Source organism: Fusarium venenatum (genome assembly GCF_020744135.1).
Source record: "Fusarium venenatum strain MPI-CAGE-CH-0201 chromosome Unknown EDB82scaffold_4, whole genome shotgun sequence".
Taxonomy (NCBI): Eukaryota; Fungi; Ascomycota; class Sordariomycetes; order Hypocreales; family Nectriaceae; genus Fusarium; species Fusarium venenatum.
Genome location: NW_027072132.1, coordinates 2559365 through 2577467, shown reverse-complemented (window position 1 = coordinate 2577467; position 18103 = coordinate 2559365). Strand labels below are relative to the sequence as shown.

At 48.7% G+C, this 18103-nt stretch overlaps 7 protein-coding genes across 7 annotated transcripts; 4 read left to right on the top strand and 3 right to left on the bottom strand.

Moving 5' to 3' along the window:
- Positions 1–3132, top strand: EDB82DRAFT_513404 (uncharacterized protein). The gene is made up of 2 exons (XM_025737730.2): positions 1–2584; positions 2635–3132. Exons 1-2 carry the CDS (start codon positions 132–134, stop codon positions 3068–3070), a joined length of 2889 nt encoding a protein of 962 aa, XP_025592562.1. The 5' UTR covers positions 1–131; the 3' UTR covers positions 3071–3132.
- On the bottom strand, positions 3128–5387 carry EDB82DRAFT_307433 (FMN-dependent dehydrogenase-domain-containing protein). Its single transcript, XM_025737729.2, has 5 exons — positions 4909–5387; positions 4817–4850; positions 4721–4758; positions 4392–4667; positions 3128–4342 (listed from the first exon to the last, which is right to left on the bottom strand). The coding sequence occupies exons 1-5, from the start codon at positions 4972–4974 to the stop codon at positions 3248–3250; spliced, it is 1509 nt and encodes a 502-aa protein (XP_025592561.1). The 5' UTR covers positions 4975–5387; the 3' UTR covers positions 3128–3247.
- Positions 5388–5800: 413 nt separating this feature from the next.
- On the bottom strand, positions 5801–8969 carry EDB82DRAFT_480003 (vacuolar protein-sorting protein BRO1; the record flags this gene model as incomplete). The annotated part of the gene is made up of 4 exons (XM_025737728.2): positions 5801–6925; positions 6976–8124; positions 8177–8606; positions 8692–8969. 4 exons carry the CDS (start codon positions 8967–8969, stop codon positions 5801–5803), a joined length of 2982 nt encoding a protein of 993 aa, XP_025592560.1.
- A 2977-nt stretch (positions 8970–11946) lies between these two features.
- EDB82DRAFT_513391 (RmlC-like cupin domain-containing protein) lies at positions 11947–13968 on the top strand. The gene has a single exon (XM_025737727.2). The coding sequence runs from the start codon at positions 12399–12401 to the stop codon at positions 13662–13664; it is 1266 nt and encodes a 421-aa protein (XP_025592559.1). The 5' UTR covers positions 11947–12398; the 3' UTR covers positions 13665–13968.
- Positions 13969–14016: 48 nt separating this feature from the next.
- Positions 14017–14740, top strand: EDB82DRAFT_513390 (uncharacterized protein). The gene is made up of 3 exons (XM_065608934.1): positions 14017–14245; positions 14294–14585; positions 14637–14740. Exons 1-3 carry the CDS (start codon positions 14239–14241, stop codon positions 14722–14724), a joined length of 387 nt encoding a protein of 128 aa, XP_065463298.1. The 5' UTR covers positions 14017–14238; the 3' UTR covers positions 14725–14740.
- EDB82DRAFT_307277 (uncharacterized protein) lies at positions 14422–16205 on the top strand. The gene is made up of 4 exons (XM_065607448.1): positions 14422–14585; positions 14637–15001; positions 15049–15383; positions 15431–16205. Exons 2-4 carry the CDS (start codon positions 14754–14756, stop codon positions 16075–16077), a joined length of 1230 nt encoding a protein of 409 aa, XP_065463297.1. The 5' UTR covers positions 14422–14585; positions 14637–14753; the 3' UTR covers positions 16078–16205.
- Positions 16146–17941, bottom strand: EDB82DRAFT_307252 (uncharacterized protein). The gene is made up of 3 exons (XM_025737725.2): positions 17543–17941; positions 16707–17452; positions 16146–16650 (listed from the first exon to the last, which is right to left on the bottom strand). Exons 1-3 carry the CDS (start codon positions 17609–17611, stop codon positions 16215–16217), a joined length of 1251 nt encoding a protein of 416 aa, XP_025592557.1. The 5' UTR covers positions 17612–17941; the 3' UTR covers positions 16146–16214.
- Positions 17942–18103: the final 162 nt, after the last annotated feature.

Below are 18103 nucleotides of genomic sequence, written 5' to 3'. Positions count from 1 at the left end.
AACACGACGCGTCGCTAACCTGGAGATGCCCTGGAGATTTGATTCAGTCCCACCCTCAACACTATCATTTCGACAATTCTCCAGCAACAACATCCTTCCTTGTTTAGCACTTGCTATACATAGTTTTCAGCATGTTGTCAGCATCTTCCCCTATCAATTTTCCCCATTCTCCTCCGACGGCGAAACGTTCTAAACCCCACGATCATGGCCCTCCTAAACCCAAACCTCAAGGCCCATTCCTTATTGAGGACGACGACTCCGATTCCGACGATAGCGAAGAGCCTGCAGACTCTACTCGTACAACAAAACGCCTAAGGACCGAAGATCCACGAGGAGAGTCTTCGAACACAACAGAGCAAGATGAGTGCACAGTTGTTGACCTTGTCGATTCTGAGCCAAACAACATCACTCCCGACATACAAATTCAAGAGCCTGTTCGCCTCAGCCATAGACCAATTTTTTCAAGTTCCGTTTTTGGCAGCTTTGCACCACAGACTCTAACAGCAAAAACTTGCAACGGCAAAACCAAGACAATTAAGGAACGTAAGATAGCCTCCGCACCCACATATGAGGCAATGGTTGCAGCTCGATCAAAAACAAAAGAGGGACGAGCGAAGCGAAGCTATTACGGTATTGACATTCACGAATTGATGAGTGCTGCATCTGCCGAGATCAAAAATAAAGAGAAAGCCCCAAAAGAGCACAAAGTCCCAGTACAGTCGATCGAGCCCCAGGTCCCCGGAGGTACAAGGCCTAAGCGAACTCTGTTATGGACAGAAAAGTACAGAGCTCGCAACTTCATGGATTTGTGTGGTGATGATGCTACCAACCGGTTGGTTTTGCGATGGTTAAAGAAGTGGGATCCTGTGGTATTCCCGGGAGAATCAAAGTCGCAACCGACAGTTGCAAGACGACCGGGTGCAAAACAGCAAGAAGAGGAGGAGAGGCCTCACAGGAAGATTCTTATGCTCACAGGGCCACCGGGATTAGGAAAGACCACCTTGGCACATGTCTGTGCTAGACAAGCAGGGTACGATATCATGGAGATCAACGCCAGTGACGACCGAAGTCGTGATGTGGTCAAGAACCGTATTCGTACAAGCTTGGGAACAGAAAGCGTCAAGACAGTCAGCAATCGTAAAGATGGTGATGGGCCGCCAAAATTGGCGAAACCAGCTTGCGTTATTGTAGACGAAGTGGATGGTGTAGTCTCAGGCTCAGGGGGTTCAGGTGAAGGTGGCTTTGTTAAGGCACTGATAGATCTGGTACTTTTGGACCAAAAGAATGACCCAGGCAATGCATCTTCTAATAATTACGGAAACAAGAAAAAAAAGAAGGGCGACGACTTCAGACTCTTACGCCCACTGATTCTTATTTGCAACGACGTATATGCCCCGGCACTTCGACCACTGCGGCAGTCAAACTTGGCAGAAATCATTCATGTTGGCAAGCCCACCATGGAATCGGTTGTTGCACGACTAAAAGCAGTCTTTGAGAAAGAAGGCATTCCTTGCGACAAAGACGCTGCTCGAAAGCTGTGTGAAGCAGCTTGGGGCATGACAAGCGGTATCGATGCAAAACGGGGAGCTGAAAGCACAGTGGAGGGTGATCTTCGTGGTGTTATGGTAGTTGGCGAATGGGTCGCTGGGCGTTTAAGAGCATCAGCATTGAATGGTACAGCCCGCCTGACTCGACAATGGCTGGAGCACAATGTACTAAAGGATCTTACCAGTGGAGCCGGCGGTGCTCGCGGTCTGGGTCGCGGCAGTGTCAAAGACATCGTCTCCAGACTTTTCCAGGAGGGAGGTGGCTTTCCGAAGCGAGCCATGGACTTTTCGCAATCGAAAACACAGCATGAACAGCCGCAAGCCGAACTTGGATTTGGAGAGTTCCAGAAGAAACATGCCATGGAAAGACTGCAACAAATGATCGACACAAGCGGCGAAATCAGCCATATCATGACTGGGGTGTTTGCCGAATATCCCAATCGTGACTACAACGATGATCTCTACCTCACCAAACCCAATCAAGCATACGAATGGATGCACTTCCACGATACATGCCAATCTCGTCTATATGCCAGTCAAGAATGGGAGCTAGCGCAATATCTCAGCCAACCTGTACTAGCATGTCACCATTTGTTCGCATCTCCTAAACGATATATTCCCAGTATGGGCTACGATCGACGTTGGGGTGGTGATGCGGAAGACGATGGTCCTCCGTTACCTTTTTCTGGTCCTCGCGCCGACTACCAAGCTCATGAAGCGGAACGTCAAAACAGGGCTCAACTTCAGGCAATACAGGCTCAGCTCCCACCCACGCTGATGCGTTCGTTCCGGAGTGCTGAAGAGGTCTCTGCAGAATTTCTACCGTACTTGGCGCGCATCGTGTCTCCGGATGTCAAGCCTGTAGTTGTGGGTGGAAGTCAAGGTTCCATAGCCAGTGTGCGCAAAGACACCGAGCGTGCTATGGTCAAGCGCGCCGCTGAAGTCCTTGCTGAAGTTGGTATTGAATTGCAGAAGGGAAGGATTGAGAGTGATTCGCCGGTAAATCGAACACCGCAATACGTGTACCGCATGGAGCCGTAAGTTAACATGTACATGTACAAAATGCTCGTGACTGACTTTCGTATAGGGACCTCGATGTGTTGGCCACATTCGAGACAGGTGCAGCACTGCTTCTGCCCTCTGCAGCACCAACACGCTATGCTGTTCGCCAAGTCCTCGACCAGGAATTGAAGCGGACGCTGATAGAGCGAGAGGCTCTTGCTCGGCAAGCTCGCTTTCAAGCTGGCAACCCTCTTGGACACGTTGAGATGATGAATACGGACAAACTTATGAATGAGAAGAAGCTTGCGCTCGCAGCTAAAGAGGATGCTACGCTCATTAAGCGCGATTTCTTTGGCCGGATCATCGAGGTGCGGCCACTTGCTGAAATCACTGGAAATACCCCGCAACAAAAAGCGAAGGAAGATGAAAAGGAGCGTAAGGTGTGGGTGACATATCATGAAGGGTTGAATAATGCTGTGAGGAAGCCAATGTCCCTGCAAGAGTTCTCTAGAGGTCTATGAAAAAGGGTTGTTGAAGAGTAATGAATTAGATACTAGTTGCATAGCGTGGTTAAACTTATCAAGACCTTTGTTTATATATAATTCAACGCTCATCTAATCAATAATTCTGTGTACTCCTGAGACTAACTCCACATAATGAACAATTTCTAGGAATTTCTTGAGCCAGCCGTGGCTCTTCTACAGCTTAGCCTTGGGGGCATCCTGGTTAGGTCCGGCCTTGGGTCTCTGCGCAGGCACAGCCAGAGGGTCGTAGACAGTAGATGACAGGTTGTCCGAAGGCACAGCAGAGTGCTGGAACAGACTTCGGAGATCGAGCATGCCAGGATGCAGATCTTCAATCTTGTTTGCGCCGATGAGTCGCATGTTCATCTCGAGTTCGTCCTTGAGAAGCTGCATAGCACGAACAACACCAGCTTCACCGTACGTGCTCATGGCGTACAGGAAAGGTCGTCCGATACCAACACCGCGGGCACCGAGGCAGAGCGCCTTGAGAATATCAGTTCCACGTCGGATACCGCCGTCGATAAAGATCTCAATCTTGCTTTCAAGACCGCGCTCCCGGAGAATAGGCATAGTCTCAGCGAGAACTTCAATAGCAGATCGCGCAAACTCGAGCTGTCGGCCACCGTGGTTGGACAGTACGACACCCTGGCAACCGTAGTCAATAGCCTTGAGGACATCTTCAACGCGCTGGACACCCTTGAGGATGATCGGCATGGAGGTGATGCTCTGGAACCAGGCGATATCCTTCCAGCTCAGAGCAGGGTCGATGAAAGTCGAAATGGCTCGTGCAGCGCCCTGGCTATTGTCTGTATCCTGACCTTCCTGGACATGAGAGCCGGGGTCAGTGAACTTGGATCGCATATCCTTCTCACGTCGACCAAGCTGTGGCGCATCGACTGTGATGAAAAGACCCTTGCAGCCACGCTTCTCAGCATGCTGGACAATCTTCTTGGTGATGGCGCGGTCCTTATTAACGTATAGCTGCAGCCACTGAACCTGGTCGCCGGCTTTGGCGTCCACAATCTCGTCGAATGAACAGGACGCAAGAGTGGGAATCATCTGGATGACGTTGTGCTTGGCTGCGGCGCGAGTAAGCACAACTTCACCCTCTGGGTTACCCAGCTTGCCAAGGGCTGTGGCTGTCACATAAACGGGAATATCGGTTTTTGTGCCAAGCATGGTGGTCGAGAAGTCAATTTTCTCGACATCAACGAGAATTTGAGGGCGAAACCAGATGCGGTGGAATGCGCTGTGGTTCTCGCGCATTGTCTATGAGGTGTTAGTGGATCAATCGCCCTGGAAGTTGGAGTCAACATACAATCTCATCGTCAGCAGCACTTGAGTAGTATCCCCACGCAATCTTGCTCATGACGCGCCGAGCAACGGCCTCAAAGTCGAAGAGGTTGTAGCATTGCGACAAGAGAGGCTTCTGCTCTACACGCTGAAGACGCTCCTCCTCCTCGGGGTCTGCCTGCTTGGTTTCCTGCTGGACGGTGCTCATATCAACAGGACCAAGATGCTTGGAGGCCTCGAGGAACTTGTCGAGGGTGTCAGGAGGGTGGATGGGTTCGTATGCTTCGGTGGCATCTTTGCCCTGTGTTGTGTTAGATATCGAAGGCGAAGCTCAATGCGACGGATGAGACGTACAGCGTACTTGAGGATAATCTTTTGACCTCCAGGATGCTCTGCAAAAATCGTTAGCCTCGCTTGATGCCCTCGTCTTTATTTTTCAACAATCCTTACCTGGTAGAAACTCTGTGACATCATATGCTTTACCCTATCGCGAATTTCAAGTCAGCTAAAAGTCGGTAAATCACCAGATTATCAGTGCATACGTGAACAATAACCCAGCACGAATCTGCGCTGTTGTGCTCAGCAATCTCGCCGCCTTTTAACACCATCTTGACAGTTTATATGCGTTGAAGTGAAGATGCGATTGGGTTCTATTCAGTCGTGGAAAAGAAAAGAGGAGCTAGTTATATTGTCGCGTTGCCTTTGGTCCGAGTATGAATGACGAAATATGTCCTTGATCGACAGAGCGCAATTGAAGAGACTTCTATGTCTTATGGGTTATTACTCGATGAATGAATCCGCTAAACAAGACGTTGGAGGATATTAGTACTTGAGTTGCAGTCTCCAAGGATGAAAAGAAGATGTATAAAATATGAGAGACGAACGGGACATGAGAGGATGAAAAAGAATGTCTTGAACGCGCCGGGGACTTGACCGGGCACCGGATTGTGACGCGGAAATGGATCCGAAGACCGGCTCGGGAGAGGTCACTTCAACCTCGCGTTGTTTCTGCGGGGGAACCCCCCATAAACCCTGCCCAGCAGCCTCTAAGAATGCCTGTATTACTTACAGTTCACTACAAATAAGTCTAGCGTCTGATTCTAGTTGGGGTTTACGGTTCGGGTAATCGGGGTAATGTGGTGCGGAGACTACTGCGTAGTGTGTGCCATAAACGTCTTATTAGCCGCGACCACAACCTCGGCAGAAAGCATGACGGCCTTTATCTTATATCTTGTTGTACTTGACGAGTTTCATGTCGCAAGGTCAAGTGAAATATTGTATGCTGTATTCTTCAACGCAGCTCCTCTAGCCGTAATGCTTTAATGCGCCATAGCTTTTCCACCTCCCATTGTCCCTTCTCTTCAGTCAGATGATATCATAACCAGATTCTCAAAACTCGTCCCAAGACTTTAATCTTTGCTTTTGCCCTTTCAATTACTTCCATGCATTCAACCCTGCCCAGGGATCGTTTTGCTGCTGCTGCTGCTGCTGCTGTTGTTGTTGCGGTGGCATAGCTGATTGAGGATAGGCACTGTTTGGATGCGCGCTGCTAGGTTGGTTACCATAGTGAAACGTCTGCTGAGGCCCCAGTGGAGGAGGTCCAGGAGGAGGTGGTGGTGGCACAAATCCAGGCGGTACGTAGCCTCCCTGTGTTTGCGGTGTCGACGATGCTCCATACCCGCCGAACGATTGAGTCTGTCCGAACGTCGTCTGGTTTGGAGGTGGTGATGCAGGTCCTCGGAAACCGCTCATGTTGAACGACGTTTGGTTCGGAGGGGGCGATGTCGGTCCAGGTGTACGCCCATATTGGCTGGGATTATATGTAGGCTGGACAAAAGTGTTGATAGGAGGCGGTCCAAACGACTGGGTTGTTGTTGGTGGTGGAGAAAAGTTCTGGTACGCCTGTTGTTGAGCCTGTTGCGGTGGTGGTGAGTTTGGCTGCTGATATTGCCCTTGATAATTGGTTTGGGGATATCGAGGAGCTTGGCTCTGCTGGTACTGTGACGGGGGCGTAGGTCGGCTTTGTTGAGGTTGTTGCGATGGCTTAGCTGGCTCCATTGACATTCGGTCCATGAGCCCTCTCAGTCTTTCGCGCTCCATCTCAGCCTGCGAGTTCTTGTTGGATGACCTCTCCTGCTCAATTTGGTTGAGCAGTTGCGCTCCTTCCGATCTACGGTTATTGACGAAGCTATCGACGTTCTTCTCCAAGCTCTCCACTGTCTCGCGCATCTCTGCGTACCAGTTCTTAGCACTTTGCAGACCTGCGACAAGATCGAGAAACTCCTGGTAAGCTCGCTTATATCGGTTGATAACTGACGATCGTTGTCGTTGAATAGTCTCGTATTTGCTCTGTTCCGACTGAACTCGCTTGTCCTGCAACAGTCGGTTGAATGCGCTTGTGAGCTCCTTCATCAAAGCTGACTGCTTGTGATTCGCTTGCAGAAGTCGGTTTTGGTGAGGTCGGAACTTTTCCAATTCCTGCTCAAACAGTTGCGCTTCGTAGTTGGATATCGACTTCTTGTTGAGGATGAGAATTTGGGAGATGTCATCGTTGTGCGCCTACTATGGTTAGCCCGACACCTAGGTTAGGTATCCCGAGTTTTACTTACCTTCTCCTTCAAATCTTTCAATACCTGGTTGCGTTCCCGCTTAATGGAATTCAGCTTCTTGAGGATATCTTCCACCCTGTTGATCTGGTCTATCACACTGGGTCCTTCGTCAAAGTCGTCGTCCAAAAGATTGGGTTCCAAGCCGGCAGGGCTAGTCGCATTGCTCCCTCTCGCCCGTGCCTGGGCAACAGCACGCTGAAAGAGCTGGTCAGCTTCGCCCGATTTAGCGGCCCGTCGCATCTCATCGAAGTCCATTTCATTTTGTCGCAGCTTGCCTGCCAACTGGTTGTCGCTCCTCGATGCTTCATCCAAAGCCTCGCGGTAGTGCCGAATATCGCCTCGCAACGTCGTTGTCAATCTTGAGCTTGGCTGTTGTGTCCATTCGTTCTCATACTTTGAGCGCATTTTCTCACAAACACCTTCCTCCATGTCGAGTTGTTTCGTGCTCTTGTCCAGGATTGAGAGGATGGAGTCCTTTTCCGTTCTGAGTGAATCGAACAAGGTTACCGGGTTTTCTTGGTCCGAAACATCCTCACACCATTGTCGGAAGTCCTCGTCAGGTAAGATATCCTGATCAAACCCACCCTTCAGAACTTGCAATGCTCCGGGGAGCCTCAAATAATCCAGACTGGCTGCCATCTCTCCATTGGCTGTATCCACCCGCTCTGCCTCAGCTCGCACCAGCTTGGCCTTCTCTTCATCATACAAACTTGCCGACTCGGTGACGGCAAATGGTACGATCTTTGCGAATAGGTCGGGCCCGGTAATGCGCTGGATATCCTGGCCGGCATACAGCTCGCTGACAGGAATAGGCTTTGCGGCAGGTAGTTTGGCGACGGCTTCTAGGCTCGCTTCAGCAGGCACTTCTTTGTGGTAGATATAATCGTTATCCTTCAAGGCACTCTGCAGGTGGCTTTGGACTGTGGAGAGATGTCGTTTGGTTAATTCCTGAAGAAACCCTCCACAGTCGGCACTGAGATTTGAGCTCATGGGGACCGAACTAGGAAAGCTTCTGGCGATGCGTTCTGCTTCTTTTGCCTGTGTCTCGGCGGCTTGCAATCTTCCCACAGCAATACCTTGCTTGTCCTGTTCCTCGTCCGCTTGGGCTTGATAATATTGTGCCATAGAATTGAGAAGATTACTTTTGATCTGGTATCGTTAGCGTGACAATACTGTATTTAATGGCGGTTGGTCTGCTTACCTGGATCATCAACAACCAAACCTTCTCAAATATGGCTTTAGTCACGTTCTCTTGCACCCCCTCAAGAGCTTGGCTGTACAGGTAGCCAGCCTGGGAAGCTAATTTAGCAAGTAGTGCCGGCTTCTTCTTATCGGTGACTTGCTTCTCAAGGAAGACTTCTTGGGCTTGTGCGAGCATGACATGAATCAACGCTTTGACTGTCTCTCTGCTAAGATCCGAAGATGGCGCATGAAGAAAGTTCTCGTTGATATAGGTGAACATACCAGCAGATGCTTGGAAGTTATGGTATGCAGTTTTGAGGGCGGACTCCTCGCCGCGATCCTGAGCGGCGGCATGACAGGATAGAACAGCAGAAATATTGAATATGATGGAAGCTTTTTCGAAAGCGAGTGAATACTGGGCAGTAGACTTGTGGGTAAACGCATCGAACCTAACCATAGTAAAATTAGCGAAAGTAAGCAAGTGACCGACCAGGTGCAAAGTCCCAGTCGGATATGAGCCTGAGGGAAACCAACCATGTGAAGGATATTTTTATATGCTGTTCATCAACCGGAAATCGTAAATCGAGAAGCTCCAGTTGCCCATAGTATCGATAGAGCATATCCCTTCCAGATGTACTATCCTTACCAGCACCTCTCACGTCTTGTCTCAAACGATTCAAGGTAGCGCATTCCTCTGCATAACGTTCGGGATCGTCGCCGTAAGTGTCACGGATGTACCTCTTGAGAGGCTCAACCCAATCGATCTCGTTGGTCGCCTTGAGAGGCACCGAGATCATGGGAGACTGTGCCATGATGGGCAATTAATTGACGAGAGTAGGGTAGTGTATGGTCGCGATCGGGAAGGCAATTGGTCGAGACGGTCGAGAAAACAAGGGCACAGTCGGAGAGCCAAGGTATGCAGCAGCTTCGTGTGGAGATGTCAGAGCTTCAAGTTGATCGGTCGCACAATACAGCTAGGCTACCTAATGGTTGCAGAATGTCGAGTAAGATGACCCCGCGGAGCAAAATACAGATCTGTCCTAGACGGTTGAGATCGATGAACGGCTGGCCACTTGCAATGCGACCCGATCGATGTATATGGTCCGACGTGCGTGGCAGCAACGAGAGAAGAGGCGGGTCGTGTCGTAGGGGATGAGTTGGGGGCGGTAGCGGGGGACAAAGCTGCGAGGCCAGTCAAGAGCTAGGAGGTCTGTAGAGTCAAATAAGCTTGTGGGAGATGCAGCTAGGTAGGCTGCGCTGCACTGCTGGCAGGGAAGGTCGATGTGTGGTGCCACCTTGAGAGACACGAGGAGTTATTGTAGAAAAGACACCGCGGCCGATAATGACTCGTCCCGTAGATGTTGTAAAGGATGAACAGGGACAAGTCAGTCAAGGTGAGTTGAAGGCTCAAGGTTGAGGTTGAAGTCGAGGTCGAGGTCGAGGTCGAGGTCGAGGTCGTCGGAGAGCGGGGTCTGCCAGGCCCAGTTGGCGTACGGCGGTGACGAAATCCAGTTCCAGGGGGGTCACGAAGCGCGGTAAATTAGGTCCCCCAGGTCGCTGGGCAGGTATAGTTCAACACCTAACACTTTGTGACTGCATGCGGTTGAGAACAAATGAAAACAGCGCAATACATTTTTGATGCCGGACAAGAGGCTTGTTATTAATTCAAACGGACCAAATAAACGGACAGTTTAAAAATCAAAGCTAATCTTTTGAACACAGAAAGAGGCACCTTCTGGTTCTGGACACCACCTAACTACTACAGCGGGCAGGTACCCATAGGTCGTCCATTGTTAACTCACTACGGGCTCAGTAGCCTACAGTAAGCTTAATGAAAGACCACGTTTATTATTCACGACATACAGTGCAGCTCGTACATAGCATCATCACTGGCTCCTATTAAACCCTCGTCGTCGTCTCATGGTAGCACCATCTCCACCCCAGTACTAAACCGACAATTTAGTGCCCGGCTGCATTAACAACCGCCTGATGGACCATCTTAGGCCCAATATCTACGACCAGTAACATCGCTCAGGTGCCTTGTAAACCACCTTGCGTCCCGTATCTTGAAGATGGACCATTCCAAGCTTGTCCAAGCCTCAAGCTTTTAACCGCCGCCATAGTTTCTTCATCTTGTTCCGCTGCGATCGATGGGGTTGCAAAAAGCCGCGTTATTACTTACGTGGATAGTAAGAAATGTCGGTGCCTGTTAAAGATTGCATAGGTGCGTATGCCATGCTGATGCGTTTACTTACACTATACATCTAAACTCAATATTCCATCTTCGCGTTCTTTCTCAAATATCCATATCATCCAAGTCTCTGGTGTTTTATGAACATCAGACGTGGGTCGCTCATCATCTCCGAGCAAGCATGTATTCGTCCGATCGTCACTCCAAAACTGAAGCTCATCATTTATCATGTAAGCCAAGACCGATTCTTTTCCAATCACCGTTTATTCGATTATTTACAGGGAGAGCGAATGTATAATCTATCCCGAATCCTTGATTCCATTCATATGTTGAAGACTATTGATCGGAACTGTTTCTTCCGAATCTAGCACCTCTATCACATTCTATCATTTACAATCCAATAAGAATGCCATGTAAGTAACCACTCATTATGCAGTATGGCAGTTCATGCACAAGCTTCTGTTCTGAGTCCTCAATTTCTCCACGAAAGAAATATCAAGTGACCTGCTGAATCATCTCACACCGCCAATCTCAGTTTCAACATGTGTAACAATTTCTGAACCAGTCTTTTCTGTTTGCTCACATGGAGTTCTTCTAGCTATCTCGACCCCAATGTCCTCTCACATACATCAAGACCCTCGTCTGATGATTTGGAGCTAATGCAAGTGACGCTGGCCTCACCCTAGCCAGGAACGCTCATTTTGTGTGCCATTGGCCAACTCTTCACAGAACCAACATAAGTCTCGCTTCAATCCGTGGTAGAGCGGCCCGCTGCTGCAGGGGTCTTGTTCCCTTTCAAAGGGTCGCCGCGGCCTATTATGCGACCCCATCTCTAACTATATTGAAGCGTGCGCCACCATGTCGACATATGACATGCGTATCAAGTGTCTCATAATGCGCTCAGATAGAGATACAACATAATTCACTGTGCACTTTTCTCTTGGGTACAGACTGTATGTTTGCATTTTCATAAATATGTCTTCTGGGATACCATCAGGCAGATATGTCCTCACATTTTGCAGCTGAGTGGCGTTACATCAGACCATATCAAGCTAACCACGAGATTATCTTGTCACACCGCAAACTGCGCCGAAGTGCCGGAGTATGAGGGCCAGTCCATTGGAGTGAGTGTGACTCAATAGTAACGACGGATGTGATAGTAATCTAGTCAATTAAACCGAGAATGTGCGTTTCCTGATCACAAGGCTAGACTACAGTTGTGGTCCACCGCTGCCCAAACGTAGGAACCTGACTATCAAGCTGATGATGCTGATCCAAAACCCGCTGTGCTGATAGAATTCTTTACACTCCGCTAGCTACCAGTGTTTTTGATATTTTTTTTTTCATCACAGCTACTTAGTGGTAACCATGTTTACCCTTAATCAGAGTAATGGCGTACAGCACAAAGCTCAGTTCGAAATTGAACAGAGGCAAGTAGACTCTGATATGCATTGTTCTCAACACAACCCAATCTGCGCCTCTAGGGTAGTGTTCTTTCTACATAAGACTAGCTAGAAGCGACTTCAAGACCAAACTAACCCAATTAGCTTGACATATGTATGAGATATGAGTTATCTTGAAAGTATACAAAACGATGTGAGTGGTTCAATCTGTGCATCAACAAATGGAGAGCTGGTCGCCGTAACGTCCGTGATGTAATTCCCGAGTTTTCGGAGCCTATAGTAGAAAAGCGGGCCACGGCCGGAGTATATGTCCGGTCGCATCGGGATCGAGTTCCTGAAACTTCGTTCGATAAGCCAAGTCTGAGTTGACTTCTGAGGAAAGCTGTACGTAACTCTGCAGACTCGACATTCAACGGAGTGATGTAATTATACTGGGCCTGCTGAAGAGCCTCGCATGTCCGACCTTGATTCAATCGCCAATACTGGCTGACGTCAACGATAAGTGATGACAAGATGACGACCCATTCTGTGAAGAAACTCGACGTTATATCAATTGAGTCTTGCCATAATTGCTAACATTTTCCTTGAAAAGCTTCCCATTAAAACACAGAAGAAGACACCATCTTTCTTTATATCAACACACAAAAATGTCAACATCAGTAGCTCCCTTCTACCAGCTTCGTTGCGGTTGTAACCAATACCCATGGGGTAAACAAGGCTCCAACTCTCTTTCCGCCCAACTCTGCGAGAAGACGCCGGGATGGGACGGAGAAGACAAGAAGAACTTTAAGATTGACGAGGACAAGCCGTATGCCGAGATGTGGATGGGTACTTACCCTACCCTGCCCTCTTATGTTGCTAGCACAGGCGAAGATCTCCAAGATGTTCTAGATCGATATCCTAAGGAGCTTCTTGGAGAGAAGGTGACCACCAAGTTCGGACACAGCAAGCTTCCATACCTACCCAAGGTTCTGTCGATTGCGAAAGCATTGCCTTTGCAGGTTCACCCAAATAAAGAGTTCTCGAGCAAGAAGCACAAGGAGGATCCCGACTCATTCACTGACGGTAACCACAAGCCTGAGATTGCTCTTGCTTTGTCTGAATTTGAAGCTTTCTGCGGCTTCAAGCCTGTCGAGGCCATAGTGGATATCTTGCGCCAGAAGCCGCTGCGACATCTCCTCGTTGCTGGAGGCTTAACCGTCACGGATGAGAAGCTTAGCCCGGAAGGATTGAAACAAGTCGTTCGAACGATCCTGACCTCTTCTGACGAAGATATAAAGAAGACCTTCCAGGCAATCAGGGAGCTCCCAGACTCTGCTTTTACTGGTCCAAACTCCCATATTCCCCAAGTCGCCAAGAAGCTCGAGAATCAATTCCCCACGAATGATCCCGGTAACCTCGTAGGCCTTCTATGCATGAACTATATGCTACTCCAGCCGGGCGAGGTCATCTACATTCCAGCCGGGGGTATCCATGCCTACATCCAGGGCGACATCATTGAATGCATGGCGCGCTCCGATAACGTTCTCAACACTGGTTTCTGCCCCAAGGCGGATCGAGACAATGCTGATGAATTTTGTTCAGTACTAAACTGGGAGTCTACAACCAAAACCCAGACCACCCTGCAATCAGAGACTTATTCGGGAAGCAAAGAGGGAAAGACCCAGCTCTTCAAACCCCCTACCAGCGAATTCAACGTCCTTGCAACTGATCTGAATTCTGGTGAGCGGGAGACCTTGAGTGAAGGTGGTCCCAAGATCATTCTAGCATCTCGAGGCAGTGCGGTAGTGAAGGCCAACGACCAGTCATTTGAGTTGGGAGAAGGACATGTTTACTTCATCGCCCAAGGGGTGAAACTGGACATTACTGCTGGTAGCGACGGACTGTTGCTGCATAGTGCAGTTTCAGAATAATTCGTCAACCACAGCTCTAATGAATATGGCGATTTCGCGAGTAGATAGAGATGGATGAGTAGTACAAATAAAAGTGTGATGAGCGTTTCCTTCTTACAATGAAAGCACATTCGAGAGTGTAGATTTTGCAGTGAACATGGGCGGGTCGGGACAAATGAGCCCACAGAGGGAAACTGTTGATCAAGGCCGTGCAAGGAAGAAGGTTAAGAGCACGATTCTTGTTTTGGTGTTGCGTCTTGCGTTGGTCGTGAGTGTTGGAGGAAAGCACCGTGCAGGGTGCGCCTGCCAGTGGAGTGAATCAGAGTCACAGCGCGAGTGCCGTAACAACCCCACTAAGTTAGCTTCCCTTCTCATACAAGCACAGCTCACAGCTTTTCAGCAACTCCATTTTATACAAAATGATGACAAGAACTCGATAACAAGTCATAAGCTCAAGCTCGTACAGTGGAAACTTACCCGTGTTCTCGAACACTCATTACTTTATGCTTTGTTCTGCTATTTGTTCACTTGAGCGAGCACAGGGCAAGAAAACCAGGTGACGCTCTTTGACGCCAACCATTGTCCTGGGGCTATAATGTTTCGTAAGACAGAAGCCGTAATTAACTTCCAACGTTACTGACTGTGAATAGTGGTAGAAGGTGACGGGAGAGCGATCTTGTACACCGGAGACATTCGAAGTGAACCATGGTTCGTTAATGCGATTTCCCGAAACCCCAACCTTGTCGAATATACATCGGGTCTCAAAATCCTCGATAAGATCTACCTTGACACGTCCTTCACTGAGAATGTTCCGTTCGAGACAAAAGCCTATGGTATAGCCGAATTATTAAAGAAGGTTTCAAAGTACCCGAAAGATACCGTCTTTCACTTTCAAGTTTGGACTTACGGCTATGAGGACGTCTGGATTGCACTGTCCAAAGCGTAAGTCAAAACATATGTAATTTACGCCAGTTTTGGGTCTGACATCAACAGATACATGTCGATAACTATAAGCTGCACATTTACAACTCGCTCAAATCAAAGAACCCAAAGTCACAGTCCGAAGCGAATGTACATTTGACCGCTGAACCGCCAGCATTAACTGGCCATATGTGTGGCAACACACCTCAGCCAGGATGTCTGACTTCAGATACAAACGTACGCTTACACAGCTGCGAAAGGGGAAGCATGTGTGAAGTGGCGTCAAAGCCCGCGACTGTGTTGATTCAGCCGATCATCACTCATCTATCTCCAGAAGAGGACTTGGCTGAGGTTGGCGTTGGAGGGGGAGGGGAAGACTTGAAACAGGGGGCCGAACTTGACTTGGACCAAGCTAGTTTAAACGTTCTTTTGAATCTGTTCGTCCTTTACATCAACCTTGCTAGCCTGAGCTAACCTTTCATAGAGCCCGGTCCTCATCTGCTACTTCGACCGACATGCCAGACATGCTTCGAGAGGGTTTAGAGCAGCTAGTCTCGGCAGGCAATAACATACCTCTGGATTGGGACGCTGACACTTTGAGTACGCATTCGGTCAAAGAGGTTGTTACTATGCTTGTAAAAAAGTTGAGAAAGAACAGTAAGAACCAGAAGTCCGTCCATGAGGAGGTGTTGCCCAAGAAGATCTGTTTCCCTTACTCTAGGCATTCTTCATTGCCAGAGCTATGCCACTTTATTGAAGCCTTCCAGCCGAAAGATGTATGGCCATGCACCGTTAATACTGCTGAATGGCTCAGAAAAGGCAAGCCATGTGGAATTACCGCCCTCGTAGTAGCTAACGTATATCAGGAATTACTATTGGATCATTATTTGGGCGATTCTGTTCTGGCATGGACTTTGAACATGATAGAGTCATGCAAGCCCTAGCCGCTAAGCACGCATTGGACAGTCAGAATCAACAACACACCAGTCAAACAACTGTTAACTCAGACCTCGCGCCAAGCTTATCTATCCACGAACCTCAGGATTCTCAAGAACGAAGGCCTGGCAATGTTGAGCCCAGGTTTGTGAGTCCTTTACTGGGTACCCAAGCGAGCGGTTACCAAGAGGAAACGACTTTCGGCCCAGAACAGCCAGGCGATGTAAATGCACTATCTGAGAGTGTATCGGTGCGCAAAACTAGCGACACCCACGTTGCGCAGCCGGGAGTTTTCCCACAAGATCTTGACACTGCTTCGGAAGAATTTGCTGGCAATGTATCTGACAACCGACCTCATGCATCTTCTACCAGAAAACGCGACTTCTCCAATGTATCCCAGGATGTACCTAGAGATGGATATCGAAAGGCGAACAACACATTAGGCAGGTCACGCGACTTGAGAATATCAGAAAACTACTCTCTTGCTTGTCAAGAGGCTTATTGGCAAATGATCCGAAATCAGCATGGGGATACTCCTTGGACCCCCTTGCAGCTGATATCGACTAGTAGCGAGTAAACTTCCTTAGAGAAGGAATTATAATGACACGGCGGCTGTAGAATTTCTGAATTTCGCGAAAAAATTGCAGCTGAAAAGTCTCGAGTTTGAACACATTGAGGTACGCAAAACACAATGGCACATTGAGTCTATAAGATCTATGTATACGCAAGAGCTTCAGCAACTTTTTGTTTAGGCCAATTCAACATCTCGAGGAACATTGGTTGGCCGATTAAACCTTCCTCTATCTTGGCCATCAGTTGTTGGGACCAGCCTCTCACATACCAGAATTTTCTCTCGAGGACTGCCCAATGCACGAGATAATGAGCGAAAAGAAGAAGCGCATGAGGCCTATGTGCGGCAAGATCAAGTAGGACGCCATCATGAACAGAATACAGCCAGAATTGGACGGCACCAGACTCAGTTTGTACCCCGGCGGCAGCAAAGAGCCTGACAGAGGTTTCAAGGTCGTCCAAAGCCTCTGCATAATGTTGCAGACCAGTGGCAGGAATATCAGCTTCTTGGAAAGCCCGTAGTCTTCGGAGGGCGGCCCATGTATCTCTAGGTAGAGCCGAGTTATCAAGATTGGGATATCTGTGTCGAAGGTCAAACTAGTGTTGGTATGGCATTGGGGGCGGGTGTGTCGTTACCGTTCTGATTCTTTATCAGAATCAAGCATCCAGATCCCGAAGACAACAGGGGCAAACTCAGACCTGACTACACGTCCCAAGACAGGCTCTAGTGTTGTTCTGATACCCCTTATCAGGCCGGCTACCTCTATGATGTTGGTGATGGGACTCTCAAGCACACGGTTTTCCATACGCATGGGAAGAGTCAGCATGTGCAAGACAACGACTGAGGCGAAACCAAAAACAGGCATCCAATTGGATAAGTCGAAATGCTGGAGATAGCGACGATAACCCTCGGAGCCGAGAGTTTGGTGATAGTCGACCAATGGCAGATACGTCTTTCGACTGGCAGGAAGCATGTAAGCTTTTTGAGCGGCGGCAATAGCAAGAATTCCATGCATGACGAAAGGATCCTGGTAGCCTAGTCTTGGGATAGCAACTGACCAGACATATGTCAGGTCTTTACGGATTGATAGGCTTTCGGCGGTCACAGTACAATAGTGGTGCATTAACTCGCAGTCGCGAGCCCAGAGCTCATGGGGAGGAAAGGGGGCAATTTGGTCAGTGGGACTGGGGTGACTGTGGTCTTGGAAGAGGTGGGGAGAGTCAACATGGTGACTATCGAGAGATGAGGGAGTTGAAGGTGTCAGATTTGGTAGACTGGGCGAGTAGGTTTCGCTGGTGCCATCGATGGAAGATGACGAAGATAGACTGCATACCACACCATGCCTTGTACAGTGGAAGCACGAAGGGCGAGCTTCATCGCACTATGATGGTTAGTTCTTTGACTGAACTACGAATGGGTCATACATTGCAATTATAAGTACAAAGGAGCAACAGTGGTTTATTATACGAACCTTGACTTTGCGTCGCTTACAGTTCAAGCAGCCTGTGCGAGACTTGGTATGAGTTCTTCGAGAAGCCATTGGTTTACGTGATTGACTTGCAAACCCGCGGGTTCGGATTAGATGGCAATGGAAATGCGAACTATGATGAAAATAAGAACAAAAGAACGATTAGATCTGAGGATCAGCTTTTCACATGGAACTCTCGGGAGAAAGCAGGGCGAGATGAGAGTAGAGCGAGTCCGAACCCGAAGCGAATACTCGTAAGGGTGAGCCGGTACGCGTACTCGGCTCCGCTAGCCTTGTTCTAGTAAAGATTACACCGTGTAGATCGTGTATTAGACATTTGAGATTGAGGCTCAGCTGTCGTTATCCACAACCTCGGTAGCTCGGTAAGCAATGAGAGGTTCCTTATATGAAGTTCAGGGCCAATTAGAGATGGATTTGGCTTGGCGAGGCTATGAATTCTTTGTATGTATTTGTTTGAGATGAATACGCGTATAGATATGGTAAGTATTTGGTTGAGTTGAATTGTATAAAGAAGCAATGATAGCGGTTTGAATTGGGCGTCTT

Coding starts and splice junctions, on each gene's coding strand:
- EDB82DRAFT_513404 (XM_025737730.2), top strand. CDS start 132: ATGTTGTCAGCATCTTCCCCTATCAATTTTCCCCATTCTCCTCCGACG. Junction 2,585..2,634: donor TACGTGTACCGCATGGAGCC/GTAAGTTAACAT, acceptor ACTTTCGTATAG/GGACCTCGATGTGTTGGCCA.
- EDB82DRAFT_307433 (XM_025737729.2), bottom strand. CDS start 4,974: ATGGTGTTAAAAGGCGGCGAGATTGCTGAGCACAACAGCGCAGATTCG. Junction 4,851..4,908: donor CGTGCTGGGTTATTGTTCAC/GTATGCACTGAT, acceptor AATTCGCGATAG/GGTAAAGCATATGATGTCAC. Junction 4,759..4,816: donor TGTCACAGAGTTTCTACCAG/GTAAGGATTGTT, acceptor CGATTTTTGCAG/AGCATCCTGGAGGTCAAAAG.
- EDB82DRAFT_513391 (XM_025737727.2), top strand. CDS start 12,399: ATGTCAACATCAGTAGCTCCCTTCTACCAGCTTCGTTGCGGTTGTAAC.
- EDB82DRAFT_513390 (XM_065608934.1), top strand. Junction 14,586..14,636: donor TGGATTGCACTGTCCAAAGC/GTAAGTCAAAAC, acceptor TGACATCAACAG/ATACATGTCGATAACTATAA.
- EDB82DRAFT_307277 (XM_065607448.1), top strand. CDS start 14,754: ATGTGTGGCAACACACCTCAGCCAGGATGTCTGACTTCAGATACAAAC. Junction 15,002..15,048: donor TTAAACGTTCTTTTGAATCT/GTTCGTCCTTTA, acceptor AACCTTTCATAG/AGCCCGGTCCTCATCTGCTA. Junction 15,384..15,430: donor TGCTGAATGGCTCAGAAAAG/GCAAGCCATGTG, acceptor AACGTATATCAG/GAATTACTATTGGATCATTA.
- EDB82DRAFT_307252 (XM_025737725.2), bottom strand. CDS start 17,611: ATGGCTTCTCGAAGAACTCATACCAAGTCTCGCACAGGCTGCTTGAAC. Junction 17,453..17,542: donor GTAAGCGACGCAAAGTCAAG/GTTCGTATAATA, acceptor TAACCATCATAG/TGCGATGAAGCTCGCCCTTC. Junction 16,651..16,706: donor TCTGATAAAGAATCAGAACG/GTAACGACACAC, acceptor CCTTCGACACAG/ATATCCCAATCTTGATAACT.